Here is a 20,482-nt window from a genome sequence, read left to right as displayed (position 1 = left end):
ATCATGTCACATTGGCTTTAAAAAAAAAAAAAAAAATTATAATTTTTTTTAAAACTGCTTTGCAGTGCCTGCAGCTGCCGCTGCTGAGTCTCTCACTCTCTCTCTGTCATCACCAGGGCCGATCTGGCGCAGCCCGGTAGGCTGCCTGTCCTGAGGCTGCTTTGAGCTGTAGCTGACTGCAGCGCTCCCCCTCTCTCCTGCGTGTATGACACCGGGCATCTCTCGCTGTGTGTGAGAGCTGGGTCTGTGTTCGGCTGTGCTGCCTGTGCTAGACCTGCTCATGTGATAGTAGATGGAGATGGAACACTGATTGAATCAGTGTTTTGTCTATCACACAAGCCCGTCTAGGGGGGGACCTTGCTAGAGCACACTGCCCTGCCAAACACAGACCTACAGCTCCTGTTTGTTCCATGACACACGTCGGGTGAGGAGATACCTGCTCTGTGTGATCGAGGCAATGCCATGGTGAGTGCCATGCACAGTGAGGCTTCATTCATATACAAAAGTGGGGCTGCATTAATATACAAAGTGGGGCTGCATTCATATACAAAATGGGGCTGCATTCATAGACAAAAGTGGGACTGCATTCATAGACAAAAGTGGGACTGCATTCATAGACAAAAGTGGGACTGCATTCATAGACAAAGTGGGACTGCATTCATAGACAAAGTGGGGCTGCATTAATATACAAAAGTGGGGCTGCATTAATATACAAAAGTGGGGCTGCATTAATATACAAAAGTGGGGCTGCATTCATATACAAAGTGGGGCTGCATTAATATACAAAAGTGGGGCTGCATTAATATACATAGTGGGGCTGCATTCATATACAAAGTGGGGCTGCATTCATATACAAAGTGGGGCTGCATTCATATACAAAGTGGGGCTGCATTAATATATAAAAGTGGGACTGCATTCATAGACAAAAGTGGGACTGCATTCATATACAAAAGTGGGGCTGCATTTATATACAAAAGTGGGGCTGCATTTATATACAAAAGTGGGACTGCATTAATATACAAAAGTGGGGCTGCATTTATATACAAAAGTGGGGCTGTATTTATATACAAAAGTGGGGCTGCTTTTATATACAAAAGTGGGACTGCATTTATATACAGTACAAAAGTGGGGCTGCATTTATATACAAAAGTGGGACTGCATTTATATATACAGTGGGGCTGCATTAATATACAAAAGTGGGACTGAATTTATATACAAAAGTGGGACTGCATTAATATACAAAAGTGGGGCTGCATTCATTTACAAAAGTGGGGCTGCATTCATATACAAAAGTGGGGCTGCATTTATATACAAAAGTGGGACTGCATTTATATACAAAAGTGGGACTGCATTTATATACAAAAGTGGGGCTATATTTATATACAAAAGTGGGACTGCATTTATATACAAAAGTGGGACTGAATTTATTTACAAAAGTGGGACTGAATTTATATACAAAAGTGGGACTGCATTTATATACAAAAGTGGGACTGCATTCATATACAAAAGTGGGACTGCATTTATATACAAAAGTGGGACTGCATTCATATACAAAAGTGGGGCTGCATTCATATACAAAAGTGGGACTGCATTAATATACAAAAGTAGGGCTGCGTTCATATGTATAGTGAGGCTGCAATGATGGGCACTGATGAGGCTGCATTGATCTCTTGTACCATGTCTTCAGTCTCTGACCATCTCTTGTACCATGTCTCCAGTCTCTGACCATCCCTTGTACCATGACCATCTCTTGTACCACGTCTGCAGTCTCTGACCATCCCTTGTACCATGTCTGCAGTCTCTGACGATCCCTTGTACCATGTCTCCAGTCTCTGACCATCCCTTGTACCATGTCTGCAGTCTCTGACCATCTCTTGTACCATGTCTGCAGTCTCTGACCATCTCTTGTACCATGTTTGCAGTCTCTGACCATCTCTTGTACCATGTTTACAGTCTCTGACCATCTCTTGTACCATGTCTGCAGTCTCTGACCATCCCTTGTACCACGTCTGCAGTCTCTGACCGTCTCCTGTATCATGTCTGCATTCTCTGACCATCTCTTGTACCACGTCTGCAGTCCCTGACCATCTCTTGTACCACGTCTGCAGTCTCTGACCATCTCTTGTACCATGTCTGCAGTCTCTGACCATCTCTTGTACCATGTCTGCAGTCCCTGACAATCGTCTACAAACTATGGGATAGATTTATGGCATTTATATTTAAATATTTTTTACTAGTAATGGCGGCGATCATTGATTTTTTAGCGGTACTGCAACATTGCAGCGGACACACCGGACACCTAATTGATTTCTGTAAGCAACACCTTATTTTCTGGAAGTGCCCCTCCCGAGACTAGACTCTGGATCCGCCCTTGCCCCCCGGACAATACCAGACCCTTCGGTCTGGTATGTATTTTAAGGGAAAGTTTCTGTTCTTGGACCTCTCCTTTTCTCAATCTACACCTCCTCCTTAGGTCAGTTGATTTCCTCCCATGGCTTTCAATATCATCTCTACGCGGATGACACCCAAATCTACCTCTCCACCCCCAACTTACTCCATCTGTCTCCTCACGCATCACCAACTTACTAACAGATAGATCAGCCTGGATGTCAAATCACTTCCTCAAACTCAACCTATCCAAAACCGAGCTTATGATATTTCCTCCCCCCACGAGCCACTTCCCCTGATTTCCCTGTCAAAACCAATGGCTCAGCTATTAACCGATCCCTGCATACCAAGGTCTTAGGTGTAATCCTGGACTCTGAACTCTCCTTTCGGCCCCACATTCAATCGCTGTCCAAAGCTTACCACCTCAACCTCCGCAACGTCTCCAAGATATGCCCCTTCCTAACCAATGTCACCACAAAGCTTCTAATCCACTCCTGGTCATCTCTCGCCTCGGCTTTTGCAACTCCCTCCTTATTGGTTTACCTCTAAATAGGTTATCCCCCCTTCAGTCCATCAGGAACGCTGCTGCCAAGCTCATCCACCTTACAAACCGCTCGGCGTCTGCTACCTCTCTTTGCCAATCCCTCCATTGGCTGCCACTCAAGCAAAGAATTAGATTCAAGAAACTAACAGTAACTTAAAAAGCCATCCACAACCTGGCCCCAGCTACATCTCTAACCTGGTCTCAAAATACCAACCAAATTGTCCTCTTCGCACCTCCCAAGACCTCTTGCTCTGTAGCTCTCTTGTCACCTTATCCCATGCTCGCCTCCAAGACTTCTTCCGAGCCTCTCCCATCCTCTGGAATGCTCTACCCCAATCTGTCCGACTAGCTCCTACTTTGTCTATTTTCCTATGATCCCTGAAAACTCATCTCTTCAGAGAAGCCTATCTGGCCCCCACCTAGCAACTGTGCATTTATTTTCTCCTTCAGCTCATCCCTAACAGTTATTACCTCTTGTATCTCTTAACCCTCACTCTAATATTGTAAGCTCTAAAGAGCAGGGCCCTCTGATTCCTACTGTATTAACGTGTATTGTATTTATACTGTCTACCCTCAAGGTTGTAAAGTGTTGCGTACACTGTCGGCGCTATATAAATCCTATATAAATCCTGTATAATAATAAACTTGTGAAGACCTGCATTTTTTTCAAGCCCATGTGGAGAAATTCTTAGTACACAAGTTTAGGGTACGACTCTTACCAAACAAGGTAACGTATGCTAAAGGAGATAATCACAGACAGAAGAAATTACTTTTCAAGCCCCACCTGCTCCCCCATCCCCTTATTCTAGCAGCCTCAAGCAGTATTTACAGGAGAATCGCTGCACTACAATGAGTATGCATCACGCCCCCCACATCTACTCTACTTTCGTAGATATATTTCAACTATAATAAAGAACATCTTTATGATTAAACCCATTACACATGAAATGTATTAGAGAAGGTGGAGAAGAGGTGGGGTATGTGATGCGCAAATCGGAGTGAGGTTGCTTCTTCTGTTCACAAAGGTGCTATTGTCGGGGGCTCAATTCTCCACATAAAAAAGACTTGCAATAACAGTTGTGGGTCTCGGGAAACTTTCAGATTTAACCTATGGAATTTTTCATATTGGAAGTTTTATATTTAAAGGGAATTCCATTATATAATGCTGTTTCAGACAAAATCTGCATGAGTATGCACACTGCGCTCTCCAATCATTCCAATGAAAAGTTCATACTCTGCCAGGCCTCTCTCCCTTCTGTAATCCTTCTTCCTCAAATACCCCACACTGAGTTTTTGGCACCTCTGTATAAAAATAGCAATTATTGCCTTAGGCCTCGTACAGATGAGCGGATATCCGATGAAAACGGTCCGCCGGACCGTTTCCATCGGATAGGTCCGCTGGCGGATTTTGATCTGATGGCTGTACACTCCATCAGATCAAAATCCCCGCGATGACGCGGCGACGTGCGCGACCCTGGAAGATAAATACTTCCACGCATGCGTCGAATGGGATGGGGATCGGGCGGACTTATCCGGTGAGTCTGTACAAATTTTTATCCGCTGGGAATCCGTCAGCTGGATTTTTATCCGCTGGAAAATGTCCGCTCGGGCCTACACATGACCGAATCTGTCCACTGGAACTGATCCGCGGATAAATCCCAGCTGACAGATCCGGTCGTGTGTAAGGGGCCTTAAAACTTCTTATGACTTTTTGAGGCAAAAAATAAGTAATCTAAAGGGTAGGTGTTATAATTGCATGTGTCACATGTGCAGCGTATCCAAATATGTACTACAAAGCCCCCTGAAGATATGTCTTCTAGGCTCCTAAGTTGTTGGACTCTATACCTGTCATTACTGGAGTTCCAGTTATCCATTGATAAAACCAGGTATGGAACTATGGAAAAGTATATGTAGTAAATGGTGGGGCCAGCTATACTTTACTCTGTGTCTGTCAGCACAGGACACGTTTCAGGTTAAAATATACGTGGCTGGAAAAAATGGCAGTTATCGATTAAAACGCACAACAAACAATTCCAAGCAGTTTGGGTCTGTCCTTCAACAAAAAGAACCTGTCAGTCAGGCGTAGTTATCTCATGCAGTCCTACTGTAATCTGTGAGAGCAGAAAGAGCATGATCAATCTCTGCAAGTTGCTTTTGGGTATCAGTTCTCAGGAAATCTCTGTAAACCAGTGGTCTCAAAGTACCGGCCCGCAGGCCATTTGCGGCCCGCGGACCAGTTATAAATGGCCCCCAGGCAGGGTGGAAGTGGGGGGAGCAAAGAGGAAAAAATTTTTTTTTTAACTGGCGCCATCTGGTGGTGAGCCGTTGGTATTACAAGTTATTACCACCAGATGTGAGCTGGCGCCATCTGGTGGTGAGCCGTTGGTATTACAAGTTATTACCACCAGATGTGAGCTGGCGCCATCTGGTGGTGGCCGTTGGTATTACAAGTTAAGCAATTCTAATGTCATTTTACACTATTTTCACTGCCATCTTCTTCCCTGTAATTAGAACCCCCAAACATTATATATATTTTTTTATCCTAACAACCTAGAGAATAAAATGGCGATCGTTGCAATACTTTCTGTTACGCCGTATTTGCGCAGCGGTCTTACAAGCGCACTTTTTTGGGAAAAAATTACACTTTTTTTTTATTAAAAAATAAGACAACAGTAAAGTTATCCCCATTTTTTTTAATATTATGAAAGATAATGTTACGCCGAGTAAATTCATACCCAACATGTCACGCTTCAAAATTGCGTCCGCTTGTGGAATGCCGACAAACTTTTTTACCCTTTAAAATCTTCATAGGCGACGTTTAAAAAAATCTACAGGTTGCATGTTTTAAGTTACAGAGGAGGCCTAGGGCTAGAATTATTGCTCTCGCTCTACCAATCGCGGCGATACCACACTTGTGTGGTTTGAACACTGTTTACATATGCGGGCGCTGCTCACATATGTGTTCGCTTCTGTGTGCAAGCTCGTCGGGACGGGGTGTGTTTTCTGGCTCCTAACTTTTTTAGCTGGCTCCTAGATTCCAAGCAAATTTGTCAAACCCTGACTTACACCAGTGCTGGTGGTAATAATGCGCTCGCTGACACCAGTGCTGGGGGTTAATAATGTGTTCGCTGACACCAGTACTGTTGTTTTTGAAGTTTGAAAGTTTGCATGCGGCCCCCCATGGCATATGAAAACTTGTCTTGTGGCCCTCAGGTAATTTGAGTTTGAGACCCCTGCTGTAAACATTACACATCAACATGTCTCTGAATACTTTATTATCTCCAACACAAGTGTGTGACACGTTTTCTTAAGCCACTCGGTATAATTTAAACTAAATGACTAATCTGGCACATAGTGTTACTTCAAATTATTGCAAATTATGATATCCCAAATAAGTAAGTCTGATGCCCTAACAATCTTCGTATCAATGGTTGTTCAGTTCATACAGCTCAAAGGAAATCCTAACGTTGCCTGCCAATCGCTAGCCTACAGCTCACTGTATTTTGTAAATTACATCTGAGCTGGAAGATATTTCTGGACCTTTTGAATTGATGTGCTACACTTGGCTGCCTCCTGATGTCTGATGCCATAAGAAAAATTATAAGTGAGTTTGTAAATACAGACATATTTTGTCAATCAAAGAGTTTAGCTTGAGGGAAAACGCTACTGCGTAAAATTCACTGCACAAGTTCCTGGATTCCCATCATCGATGTCCATCAAATGTTTCCTTCTACCTGTAGAAGTGTTTGGCACTGTTCTAATGTAGGCCTAGCTGTATATACATAGATAGTCTAAACCAGTGTTTCTTTTTTCAGTCAAAACACCCTTAACCACTGAAGACCCGGACCATTATGCAGGTCCTGGCCAGTTTTTGCGATTCGGCATTGTGTCACTTTAACTGACAATTGCTCGATGTGGCTCCCAAACAAAATTGGCGTCCTTTTTTCCCCACAAATAGAGCTTTCTTTTGGTGGTATTTGATCACCTCTGCGGTTTTTATTTTTTGCGCTATAAACAAAAATAGAGCGTAAATTTTAAAAAAAATGCAATATTTTTTACTTTTTGCTATAATAAATATCCCCAAAAAATATATAAAAAAACATAATTTTTTCTCAGTTTAGGCCGATACGTATTCTTCCACCTATGTTTGGTAAAAAAATTGCAATAAGCGTTTATCGATTGGTTTGCGCAAAATTTATAGCGTTTACAAAATAGGGGATAGTTTTATGGCATTTTTGTTAATATTTTTTTTTTACTACTAATGGCGGCGATCAGCGATTTTTTTTGTGACTGTGACATTATGGCGGACACATCGGACAATTTTTGGGACCATTGTCATTTTCACAGCGAAAAGTGCTATAAAAATGCACTGATTACTGTGAAAATGACAATTGCAGTTTAGGAGTTAACCACTAGGGGGCGCTGAAGGGGTTAAGTGTGACCTCATGTGTGTTTCTAACTATAGGGGGCGGGGCTCGACGTGTGATGTCAGTGATCGTCATTCCCTATATCAGGGAACAGACGATCACTGACATTGCCACAGTGAAGAACAGGGAAGGTGTGATTACACACACCTCTCCCCGTTCTTCAGCTCCTGTGACCGATCGCGGGACACTGGCAGCAATCGGGTCCGCGGGTCCTGCGGTCACGGAGCTTCGGAACAGCCCGCGGCTGAGCTCTTAGGCCCCATACACACGACCAAACATGTCTGCTGAAACTGGTCCGCGGGCCAGTTTCAGCAGACATGTTCGGTCGTGTGTAGGACCGAGCGTGCAGGATTCCAGCAAACATTTGCCCGCCGGGCCTTTTCCCAGCGGGCAAATATTCCTGGACTTGTTTTAAAACAGTCCGCTGGAATCCTGCCCGCTCGGACATGTTCGGTCGTCTGTACAGACCTACCGTACATGTCCGAGCGCCTGCCATCCCTCGCATGCATTGAATGACTTCGACGCATGCGTGGAAGCATTTAACTGGCAGGCCCGCCCACGTCGCCGCATCATCGACACGGCGACACCGCGGACACGCCCCGCGTATTGTTTACGCGCGGCTTTCTGTACGATGGTTAGTACAGCCATCGTACAGAAAGCCCCGGCCAGACATGTACGGTGAAAACGGTCCGGCGGACCGCTTTCATCGTACTTGTTTGGTCGTCTGTACACGGCCTTAAAGGCAACGTACCTGTACGTGCCCAGCCGTGCCATTCTGCCGACGTATATCGGTGTTAGGCGGTCCTTAAGTGGTTAAAGAATTGTGGACAATCTCAAGGCACCCTTTAAAAATTATGGACAGTCCTGAGGCACCTCATTATAAAATGTAAAAACTATTCTAATAGTTTTACATAATGCAGCAACATCCATACAAGTAGGACACCCAACTTTAGAGGAGATTTATTCTTCCATTTATTCTTCCGAAGCAAATACACTTTTGGAAACTGGTACGGACTAGGTATTCCAATGTTTCTCTTCTCCCTTAATTTTTCTCAATCACTCACTGACATCCTCCATATCAACTGATGAAGCCATTGGTCGTTAGGATGCCGAAAGCTAGAAGGTTGTAATGGTGCACAATGAAAACCTGTGGCTTTGTGTAACTAAAAGGCAGGTTTCATCCACACGTCGGCTTGTATACAATATTTTATGGAATTTATAGGCATTTTGCCAAGGCAACCCTGAGGAAACCCTCAAGGCATCCCAAAAAGGCTGGTCTAACCTATATGTTATATTAATATAAATGTATATTTATAAATTAACAAAATGGTGCCCAGTGATAGATTCTCTTTGTAACAGAATGTTGTTGTTTTTGTCTCTTTTACAGCATCATCATGACAACGTCCTCTACAATTCTGGCATTGATATTAATGCCGCTGTGCCTGTGGATCTACAGCAGGCACTGGATTAACACAACACTGGTCCAATTTCTTCCATTTGGAGCCATGAGCCTGACCCTCTGTAGCACTCTTCTGCCTATTGGTCTAGGGGTTTTTATACGTTATCGGTACAATAGGATTGCCGATGTTTTACTGAAGGTAGGCTTCCAAATCACAGAACCTAACTTAAAAATGAAATAACTGCACATGAAGAACAAATGGATAGAAATGTGCGGTTCGTTTCATTCAAAATTAAAATACAAAATGATATATTAACTTTGAATTTGAATAGTTTTCGAATACTTTTCTAATTCAAATCATTTTCAAATTGGAAAACTTTTTGAATAGTTTTCAAATTGGAAAACTTTTGAATTTGAATAGTTTTCCAATTTTCAAAGAGAATAAAATAGAATAGAAATAAAGGACTAGAATAGATTGTTTTATTCTATTGCTTTATTTTCTATTTTATTTTATTTATTTCATTTTTGGAAATTGGAAAACTATTTGAATTCGAAAACTATTCTAAACCGATTTGAAAACGAATAAACAAATTTATGTAAATAATGAATCAAAACAATTTTTTTCGTTGTGCACATGTCTAACTTTCCAATATGCTTGCATGGTTTGATTTTTTTATTCCAACAATGTTGGGAGACTTAAGGTCAAGCAAAAAAGTCTCCTACAAATTTAGAATCATACAGCATAATGCCGCGTACACACGATAAGAAATTTCGACAAGAAAACCGTGGATTTTTTTCCAACAGAATTTTGGCTTAAATTTATGTTGCATACACACGGTCACACAAAATTCCGACCATCAAGAACGCGGTGACGTACAACCCTACGACGAGCCGAGAAAAATTATGTTCAATGATTCCGAGCATGCGTCGACTTGATTCCGACCATGCATGTTTTTTTGTGGGTCAAAATTGCATACAGACGATCGGAATTTCCGTCAAGAACTTTTCCTGTCGGAATATTTGAGAACCAGGAAATTCCGACAGAAAAAAAACGTTGGTGCCTACACATGGTCAGAATTTGCAACCAAAAGCTCACATCAAACTTTTCTTGTCAGAAATTCCAATCGTGTGTACGTGGCATTAGGAACAGAAATGAACTGTCCATTGTCCAGAAAAAAAAATTGACAGGGAGAACATGCAAGGAAAGGCTTCTGAAGAAAATAGTCACTAATCTTGGTTTGATTTTTTTTTTTGCAAAAGATCTTTCACTGTATTATTAAAAAAATACCTCAGCACTGGCAGAATTATGACACTGTACATAGTCAACAGCACACTATCAGGGCCATCTTTAAGGCAGGGCAAAAGGGGAAGCTGCCCTGGGCCCTGTCATTGTTGTGGGGCCCAAAGCAGCTGTCTCATACTTGCCAACTTCCCAGTTTAAATTCCCTTGTCCCTTGAAGTTTTAGTCCTTTGCTGTGTCCTGATATTTCAGTGTCAAGTGCTGCCCAGCTCTGCCCTATTGTTGTGTACAGGTGACTCACCCGAAGACCCAGGCCCGGATTCAGATAGATTAGTCTATCTATCTGGGGGCATAACGTATCTCAGATACGTTACGCCGCCGTAACTTTGGGCGCAAGTTCCGTATGCAGAAAGAACTTGCGCCCTTAGTTACGGCGGCGTAACGTATGTGTGGCGGCGTAAGCCCGCCTAATTCAAATGGGGATGCTGTGGGCGTGTTTTATTTAAATTTAAGATGACCCCGCGTATTTTACGTTTTTGTGAACGGCGCATGCGCCGTCCGTGAAACATCCCAGTGTGCATCGGTCTAAAGTACGCCGCAAGGACGTATTGGATTTGACGTGAACGTAAATGACGTCCAGCCCTATTAGCGAACGACTTACGCAAACGACGTAAAATTTTCAAAACTCGGCGCGGGAACGACGTCCATACGTAACATTAGCTACGCCTCATTTAGCAGGGGTAACTATATGCCGAAAAAAGCCTAACGTAAACAACGTAAAAAAATGCGCCGGCGGGACGTACGTTTCTGAATCGGCGTAAATACCTAATTAGCATATTCCTACACGGAAGCGCCACCTAGCGGCCAGCGTAAATATGCAGCCTAAGATACGATGGTGTAAGATGTCGTATCTCCTATCTGAATCCGGCCCCCTGTGTTTACATGTAAATAACCGTCATTATTATGTAAATAACGTGAGCAATCATATGTAAATGTGGGTGGCATTCATATGTAAATAGCTGAGGCCGGGGCATTCATATGTATATAAAGGCAGCATTCATATGTATATCATGCCCCTCTGCAGTGAAGAGATGATCTGCTGTAACCTCTAGCAACCATGACTAGAGTAGGTCTTAAAGATAGCGGGCCAGATTCACGAACAATTACGGCGGCGTAACATATCCCCTTTACGTTACTCCGCCGCAAGTTTTCGTCATAAGTGCTTGATTCACAAAGCACTTGTGTGTAAACTTGCGGCGGCACAGCGTAAAGCCGTCCGGCGCAAGCCCGCCTAATTCAAATGGGGCGTGTACCATTTAAATTAGGGGCGTTCCCGCGCCGAACATTCTGCGCATGCTCCGTTAGGAAATTTCCCGCCGTGCTTTGCGCGAAATTACGGCGCCCCAACGTGTTTTTTGAACGGCGACGTGCGTTACGTCCTTTCGTATTCCCAGACGTCTTACGCAAAAAAAAAAAAATTTAAATTCGACGCGGGAACGACGGCCATACTTTAACATGGCTGGTCTAAATCTAAGCCATGAAATAGCAGGCTTAAGTTTGCGACGGGGAAAATCGACTAGCGACGACGTAAGAGAATCCGACGAACGCGCGTACCTTCGTGGATCGCCGTAAACAGATAATTTGCATACCCGACGCGGAAAACGACGCAAACTCCACCCAGCGGTCGCCGAAGTATTGCATCCTAAGATCCGAAGGCGTACGAAGCCGTACGCCTGTCGGATCTTAGCCAAAAGCCGTCGTATCTTTGTTTGTGAATTACAAATAAAGATACGACGCGGCAAATTTGAAAGTACGCCGGAGTATCAGCAGGTACTTTTTCTGTGAATCTGGCCCAGCATTTCTAAAACCTTTGGAATCACAGCGATCAACATTGGACCAGGCATCCAATACAACAGAAAGTGTCAGATGAAGTGGTAGAGAGAGGATTGGTGGCGTAAGCAGGGAGACAGGTATTGAAGTGATTGTACACAATCACTTTGTAAAACAACCTATTCAATATAAAATAGAAATTAAAGGCAAAACATTTTTGTATAGATAAACAAAAACATTATAAATACCCCTTTTCCCTTTTTTATAAGTGATCACATTCCCTCTGTTCTCAGCCGAATAAGAGCTGGGGGAGGAAAAGCAGCAGTACACTGAACTTGCCAGTGAATGACTGTGCAGTGTGGGTGTGCCAGGACAAGTCTGATCACTGGAGGGGAGCAGGCTGAGTTTCCAGCATAGCTAGAGAACTGATCATGGAGTTTTCTCCTGCTTAGTGTGGTCAGATAATAATAGAAAAGCAGAGGGACTGGCAGAAACACCAGGGATTTCAAACAAAGGAAGCAATACAGAGAGAACAGGATAGTTTTTCATGCATCTCACATATCAGGAATATTAAATATTGGATGTACATACTCTTTAGGCTCCATGCACACAAGCTTTTGTTTTTTTAAGCTCCTTGAAGCTGTTATTAGCATTTTTCTGCTCCTAGAAGATAGTGTTATCCTATGTGTCCATGCACACTACTTTAGGCCATTAGCATTTTTGAATTTCAGCATATATGAGCAGAAAACAGTTGGTTTGTAGGGTTGTTTGGAGCCCCCCCCTAATGCCCTGTACACACGATCGGCTATCTGATGGAATCTAAACCAATAGATTTTTTTCATCAGTTATCCGATGAAGCTGACTTTCATCAGTCTTGCCTACACACCATCGGTTAAAAATCCGATCGTGTCCAACGCATTGACGTAAAACACTACGACGTGCTGAGAAAAATGAAGTTCAATGCTTCCGAGCATGCGTCGACTTGATTCTGAGCATGCGTGGATTTTTGACCTATGGATTTCCCCACAGACGATCGTTTTTTCTATTGGTTTTTTAACCATAAGAAAATTTTAAAACAGGTTCTATTTTTTTTCACCGATGGGGCCCACACACGATCGGTTCGTCCGATGAAAACGGTCCATCGGTCCGTTTTCATCAGACGAACTGATCGTGTGTACAGGGCATTAATGTACTGTAAAAATGCCAATGCTCCTAAAAGCTTCTAAAAGCTACTAAAACACTACTACAAGCTGGCACAAAAATGCTATTATCAGCATTTTTCATCTAGAATTTTTATCTAGAGTTTTTTGAGATTATAAAAACACTAGTGTGCCTGAAGCCTTAATTGTGTTCTTTTACAGGCACTTTTTTGTTAAACTTTTTCAGAGCACAACTGAGCACTTTAATGACCAGAGACTATGGGCCAAATCCACAAAAGGGATATGACAGCGTAATTGCTGTAACGCCGTCGTATCCCTGTTCCTAACTATGGAACTGATCCACAGAATCAGTTTTCCATAGTTAGGCAGAAGATCCGGCATGTGTAAGGGACTTACACTGCCGGATCTTAGGATGCAGTACCGCATCCGCCGCTGGGGGCATTTCGTGTCGAAATGCCGCCTCGGGTATGCAAATTAGCACTTACGGAGATCCACGAAGCTTTTCAGCTTCGTTTTTCTCCGTAAGTTTTAGTTTGCATACGCAAAATTAGGGCTGCTTTTACATGGTGTAAAGTTAGTACACCATGTAAAAGCAGACCTTTCTGTCCAGAAATTTTTAAATTTTGAATTTTTTTTTCCCGCCGTATCTTTTTTTTTCCCCGACGCAACTTTATTGACCCGTCGCAATCCACAAAGCTCGGCGTAATGTAATTTCGCGCTATGCACGTCGGGAAAATGACGTCATGAGCATGCGCAGTATGGCCGGCGCGGGAGCGCGCCTAATTTAAATGGGAATCGCCCCCATTTGAATAGGAACGCCTTGCGATGGCGGAATTTAAGTTACACAGCCCAAAATTTCTAGGTAAGTGCTTTGTGGATCAGGCACTTAGGTAGAAATTTTAAAGAAGTTTAACTTAAATGGAAAAAATTAAGTTAGGCACGATCTTTGTGGATTTGGCCCTATAGATCTACACAATTGATTCCCCATTACAATAGGGATGGAGGAGTCTCCCGTATTGACTGTTGTATTTGGGTGGCTGAAGCACTTGTGGTTACCTGAGTGCAGTTGCACTGACCAACAGTGACTGCATCTGATAGGATGCAGTCAATAATCAGCCAATTATTTTCCTGCCAGGCTTAGCCTCCTTTCACATCGGCGCGATTTTACAGGTTAAATCGCTTGTCAAATTGGAGCCTATTGCCGACAATAGAAGCGTCCCAATCGGAGCGACGCCGACTTTGGTGTGCTGCACGATTTCCAAAAGTAGTTCCTGTACTAATTTTGCCGATTTCAGTAGACATCCGTGAATGAACCTGCACAGATGTCTTTCAAGTCGCCCTCGAAGTCGGACTGAAATGCGGCTTTGAAATTGTGCGGGTTCAGATAAACTCGATTTCAAAGCCATGTTACATAGTTAGTCAGGTTGAAAAAAGACACAAGTCCATCCAGTTCAACCACAAAAAATAAAAAACACAGTAAAATCCTATACACCCAACTCCATACCCACAGTTGATCCAGAGGAAGGCAAAAAAAAACCAGCAGAGCATGATCCAATTTGCTACAGCAGGGGAAAAAATTCCTTCCTGATCCCCCGAGAGGCAATCGGATTTACCCTGGATCAACTTTACCTACAAATCTTAGTACTCAGTTATATTCTGTACATTTAGGAAAGAATCCAGGCCTTTCTTAAAGCAATCTACTGAGCTGGCCAGAACCACCTCTGGAGGGAGTCTGTTCCACATTTTCACAGCTCTTACTGTGAAAAAACCTTTCCGTATTTGGAGGTGAAATCTCTTTTCCTCTAGACGTAAAGAGTGCCCCCTTGTCCTCAGTGTTGACCGTAAAGTGAATAACTCAACACCAAGTTCACTGTATGAACCTCTTATATATTTGTACATGTTGATCATATCCCCCCTTATTCTCCTCTTCTCAAGAGAGAATAAATTCAGTTCCTCTAATCTTTCCTCATAGCTGAGCTCCTCCATGCCTCTTATCAGTTTGGTTGCCCTTCTCTGCACTTTCTCCAGTTCTCCGATGTCCTTTTTGAGAACTGGTGCCCAAAACTGAACTGCATATTCCAGATGAGGTCTTACTAATGATTTGTACAGGGCCAAAATTATATCTCTGTCTCTCTGTCTGTGTGAACGAGGGCTAAATCAACTTTTTCTGAGCCAGTTGGTGCTTGCAGGGCCATCCATTGCCCTCTAATTTCAACCAATTCCGTAGGGTTCATCTTACATTTGAGCTATCTAACTGCCTCTCATTGCTTCAGTATCAATGTTACTGCACTTGCTTCCTGTGCTTGTTATTAAAAGTCTTATTAGCAGTCCAGTAGAAATTGCAAGAGCCAATCATAGTGGCTGTTGGTGATAGATATCTTTGACAGAGTCAACATATCACATTGTTTTGTCCTAATGTGTAATCTCCCTGACATAGAGCAGAGGAACATACCAATGGAACACTCTGTTCCAGACATTGTGGGACAATATGCTGACATTTAAATCCAAAGGGGGATAGGGTTAATTTTACTTATTATTTATAAGGGCTATGGTAAGGGTTTATTTCAAAGTTAGGGATGGAATATGATTTAGAATTTATGGTTGGAGTTTAGTTATATGTTTCTTATCCCTGTAATCAGTACAACCATGAGAATCTGATGTCAGTTGTATCTAAGCAACAAAAATCACTGCCTGCAAAATGTTGTAGAAGAAATCGAAGGGTTTTAAATTTTGACTAGAAAACACATTTAACCACTTCAGCCCCGAAAGATATAGCTGCTCAATGACCAGGCCATTTTTTGCGATACGGAGCTGCATCGCTTTAACTGACAATTGCGCGGTCGTGCGACATTGTACCCAAACAAAATAAACATCCTTACCCCCCCACAAATAGAGCTTTCTTTTGGTGGTATTTGATTATCTCTGCGTTTGTTTGTTTTTTGCGCTATAAACTATTTTGTTTATAGCGCCAATTTTTTTTTTTTTTTTTTTAAAAACACAATATTTTGTACTTTTTGCTATAATAAATATCCCCAATTTTTTATTACAAAATGTTTATTTTTCCTCCGTTTAGGCCGATATGTATTCTTCTACATATCTTTGATAATAAAAAATCGCAATAAGCGTATATTGATTGGTTTGCGCAAAAGTTATAGGGCCAGATCCACGTACCTCCCCGCATTTTTCCGTCTGGTGCAGCGTATCTCAGTAAGTTACGGCGGCGTAGTGTAACTGTGTCGGCGTAAGGGCGCGCAATTCAAATGGATGAGATGGGGGCGTGTTTTATGTTAATACGTCTTGACCCAACGTAAATGACGTTTTTTTTTAACGGCGCATGCGCTGTCCGTGGGGGTATCCCAGTGCGCATGCTCCAAATTTACCCGCAACAAGCCAATGCTTTCGACGTGAACGTAATTCTACGCAAAGCCCTATTCGCGAACGTTTTACGCAAACTACGTAAACGACGTAAAATTTAACGCTGGCCCGACGTCCATACTTAACATTGAGTAGGCCTCATATAGCAGGGGTAACGTTATGCCGAAAAAAGCCTTACGGAAACTACGTAAAAAAATGCGCCAGCCGGACGTACGTTTGTGGATTGGCGTATCTAGCTAATTTGCATACTCAAAGCGGAAATCGACGGAAGCGCCACCTAGCGGCCAGCGTAAATATGCACCTTAGATCCGACGGCGTACTAGGACGTATGCAAGGCGGATCTAGCCCAGCTTCAGGCGTATCTTGTTTTGTGGATACAAAACAAAGATACTCCGGAGCAACCTAGAAGTTACGCGGCGTATCAATAGATACGCCGTCGTAACTTCTTCGTGGATCTGGCCCATAGTGTTTACAAAATAGGGGAAAGATTTATGGCATTTTTGTTATTATTATATTTTTTTACTAATAATCAGTGATCTGTGTTTTTTATCGTGACTGCGACATTATGGCGGACACATCAAACACTTTTGACACATTTTTGAGACCATTGACATTTAAACAGCGATCAGTGCTATAAAAATTCACTGATTACTGTGTAAATGTCACTGGCAGGGAAGGGGGTTAACACTAGGGGACGATCTAGGGTTGCCATCTGTTCAGGATTCACCTGGACAGTTCAGGTTTGGGTTTCAGACTGCCTGAAAGCCAGACACATTATTTAGACTGGACTACGGCTTCCCAGCAAAATTGCTGGCTGCAGTTGTCTAAGCTGAGAGTGTCTGTTAGGCCTTGTACACACGATAGGATAGCCAGAGGACAACGGTCTGAAGGACCGTTTTCATCGGTCAAAACCGATCGTGTGTGGGCCCCACACCTTTGGTTAAAAAAATAGGAACTTGCTTTAAAATTTAACCGATGGACGCCTAACCGATAGGTCATAACCGATCGATAGTACGCACGACCATCGGTTAAAAATCCACGCATGCTCAGACTAAATGAGGGGACGGGAGCACTCGTTCTTGTAAAACTAGCGTTAGTTTTGGAGATAGTACATTCATCACGCTGTAACAGACAGAAAAGCGCAAATCGTCTTTTACTAACACAAAATCAGCTAAAGCAGCCCCAAGGGTGGCGCCATTGGATTTGAACTTCCCCTTTATAGTGCCGTCGTACGTGGTAATCTCACACGATCGGTTCATTAACCGATGGTGTGTGGGCGCGACCGACCATCAGTCAGCTTCATCGGTTAACCTAAGACAACGGTCATTCAGACCGTTGTCCTCTGGCTATCCTATCGTGTGTACGAGGCCTTAAGCCTTAAGCCTCATACACACGATAGGTTAACCAGAGGACAACGGTCTGAAGGACCGTTTTCATCGGTCAAAACCGATCGTGTGTGGGCCCCATAGGTTATTTAACCATAGGTTAAAAAAAAGCAAACTTGCTTTAAAACTAACCTATGGATTGCTAACCGATAGGTCAAAACCGATCGTTAGTAGGCACAACCATCGGTTAAAAACCTGTGCATGCTCAGAATCAAGTCGACGCATGCTTGGAAGCATTGAACTTCGTTTTTTTCAGCAGGTCGTTGTGTTTTACGTCACCGCGTTCTGACACGATCGGTTATTTAACCTATGGTGTGTAGGTGTGGCGAACCATCAGTCAGCTTCATCGGTTAACCTAAGACAACGGTCCTATAGACCGTTGTCCTCTGGTTAACCTATTGTGTGTACAGGGCATTACACTTTCTTTCTTGCTGCCCAAAGCCAGCACTAACAAACCCCTCCACCTCAAACACCTCTACCCCTCTGTGTCTGCCCACACTCCAATCCCTGACGCGCGGTGCCTAAGAAAAGGAAACTTGGGGCCGAAAATTTGAAGTCCAGCAGCCTCAGAGACATCTGGATGAGAGATGCTGACTGCCAAGGGGTGAGTGAGCGCACCATCCATCCCTGTCTGTGAATGAAGTCTCCCCCTTCTCTCTCTTTGCCAAGGCAAATCAGGGTTCTCAGAGCACCCCTTTACAGTTACCCTTTACACCAGAGGCCACAGTGTTCCCCCTTACATCAGAGTCTTCTCTGTACATCAGAGTTATCAGTGTTCCCCCTAAATCAGGGTTCCTAGAGCCTCCCTTATGTTAGAGGCCCCAGAGTTCTTCTTTACATCAGAGTCTTCAGAGTCCCCCTTTACAGCGAAAGGGGATTATGGGAGTACCGATGTAAAACGGGAACTGTGGATTCAGATGATTACAATTTTTATTTTATAGCAAAACATATGTATAGTTTATACTATAAAAAAAAATGCTGTGTGCTGCTAAAGTGTTCGGGTTTGACTTAAAGAAAAGGTGGCAACCCTACCGATGACCAATGCTACTCTTGTGGATTCAAGATACCTGTAGTAGAGAGCATCTTCTTTCATTACTTGTCCACATTTGAGCACAGAAGAGCATTTTGTTTTATTGACATAGGAGTTCCAATCCAATAAGAAATACTACAAACAATGTTGGAAAGCTAGAATTTAGATTTGGTCAAACATGTCTTACCCATCATATCCTATCAAGCTTTTTGGATCCCAGTCTCATGCTGAAATTCTTCATTATATTGCCTGCGATCATCATTCAGAACGTAGCAAACAGTTCTTTCCCAAATCTTCCTGTTTGAAAAAACATCTCTGCAGAGTCATTCTTTGTTCCACAGGCTGATGGTTCCATCAATCCCCATTTATATCTAGCCGGAGGAATATGCTTTTGTTTAGTGGAGTAAAACAGATCCCCCTCCCTGTCAATAAAGGACACAAAAGCCCTCTGATTTATAGATTCCAGACATTAAAGAGACACATGTATGAGTAATGATTTAGCATGCACATTATACAGTGCAGCTATAAATAACCGAACAGCAAATGGCAATTTACTCAGAATACAATTTCTGATCCCTGTATAGGGCACTGTAACTCATGAATGGTAGAATCAATTTTAGGTTTTGCCAAACCTCTTCGGTTCCTGGTGTTATGAGCTCTAATGTTTATATCATAGAACATTCTCTCATTAGAAGACACACATAACACCAGGGCTTATTTTCTCAGACGATAGGTGCAGGAACTCCCCCTTTCTGAGTCACCCCTTCTCTCCACCTAGGGCCGCCATCAGGGGGGTACAGGCATTACACCTGTAAGGGGCCCGATCGTCCCCAGGGGCCCGGCTGCCTAGCTCCGTTTTATTTTTTATTTTTTTATTTGCATTACACCTGTAAGTAGGGGTGCAACGGATCAAAAAACGCACGGTTCGGATCGTTCCTCGGATCAGGAGTCACGGATTGGATAATTTTTCGGATCGGCAAAAAAAAATTCTCCCCCTCTGTAATAGCCACATCTCTCCCCCCCCCCCCCACTGTAATATCCACATCTCCCCCCCCCCCCCCACTGTAATATCCACATCTCTCCCCCCCACTGTAATATCCACATCCCCCCACTGTAATATCCACATCCCCCCACTGTAATATCCAGATCTCTCCCCCCCCACTGTAATATCCACATCTCTCCCCCCCCACTGTAATATCCACATCTCTCCCCCCCACTATAATATCCACATCCCCCCCCCCACTATAATATCCACATCCCCCCACTGTAATATCCACATCCCCCCCACTGTAATATCCACATACCCTCAGGCAAGACAGCCCCCACCCTCAGGCAAGACAGCCCCCCCCTCAGGCAAGACAGCCCCCCCTCAGGCAAGACAGCCCCCCCCTCAGGCAAGACAGTCCCCCCCTCAGGCAAGACAGCCCCCCCCTCAGGCAAGACAGTCCCCCCCTCAGGCAAGACAGCCCCCCCCTCAGGCAAGACAGCCCCCCCTCTCAGGTAAGACAACCCCCCCTCAGGTAGTACAGAGTCACTTCCAGCAGTGTGTCCGAGTGCGGGCTCCTCCTCCTCTGTGGGTGTAAACAGAGCAGGAGGGCCGCTGCCGGGTGTACCAAGATGGCCGTGGCTCCGGAGCTAGGCCGAAGCCACGGCCTTTCCTAATGTTATTGCCGCGGCTCACGAGCTAGGCCGAAGCCGCGGCCT

General features: G+C 43.6%; 1 protein-coding gene across 1 annotated transcript in view; it reads left to right on the top strand.

Moving 5' to 3' along the window:
* The window catches only part of SLC10A4 (solute carrier family 10 member 4), a 44,428-nt gene that overhangs the window by 17,271 nt on the left and 6,675 nt on the right, over positions 1-20,482 (top strand). Inside the window, exon 2 of the mRNA XM_040334959.1 lies at positions 8,747-8,957. Within this exon, the coding sequence (XP_040190893.1) occupies positions 8,747-8,957 (211 nt within the window). The remainder of the gene's footprint in view (positions 1-8,746; positions 8,958-20,482) is intronic.

The sequence above is a fragment of the Rana temporaria genome, chromosome 1, assembly GCF_905171775.1.
Source record: "Rana temporaria chromosome 1, aRanTem1.1, whole genome shotgun sequence".
NCBI lineage: Eukaryota > Metazoa > Chordata > Amphibia > Anura > Ranidae > Rana > Rana temporaria.
The sequence above is the reverse complement of the archived record's forward strand: the minus strand, read 5'-3'. Positions and strand labels throughout refer to the sequence as shown.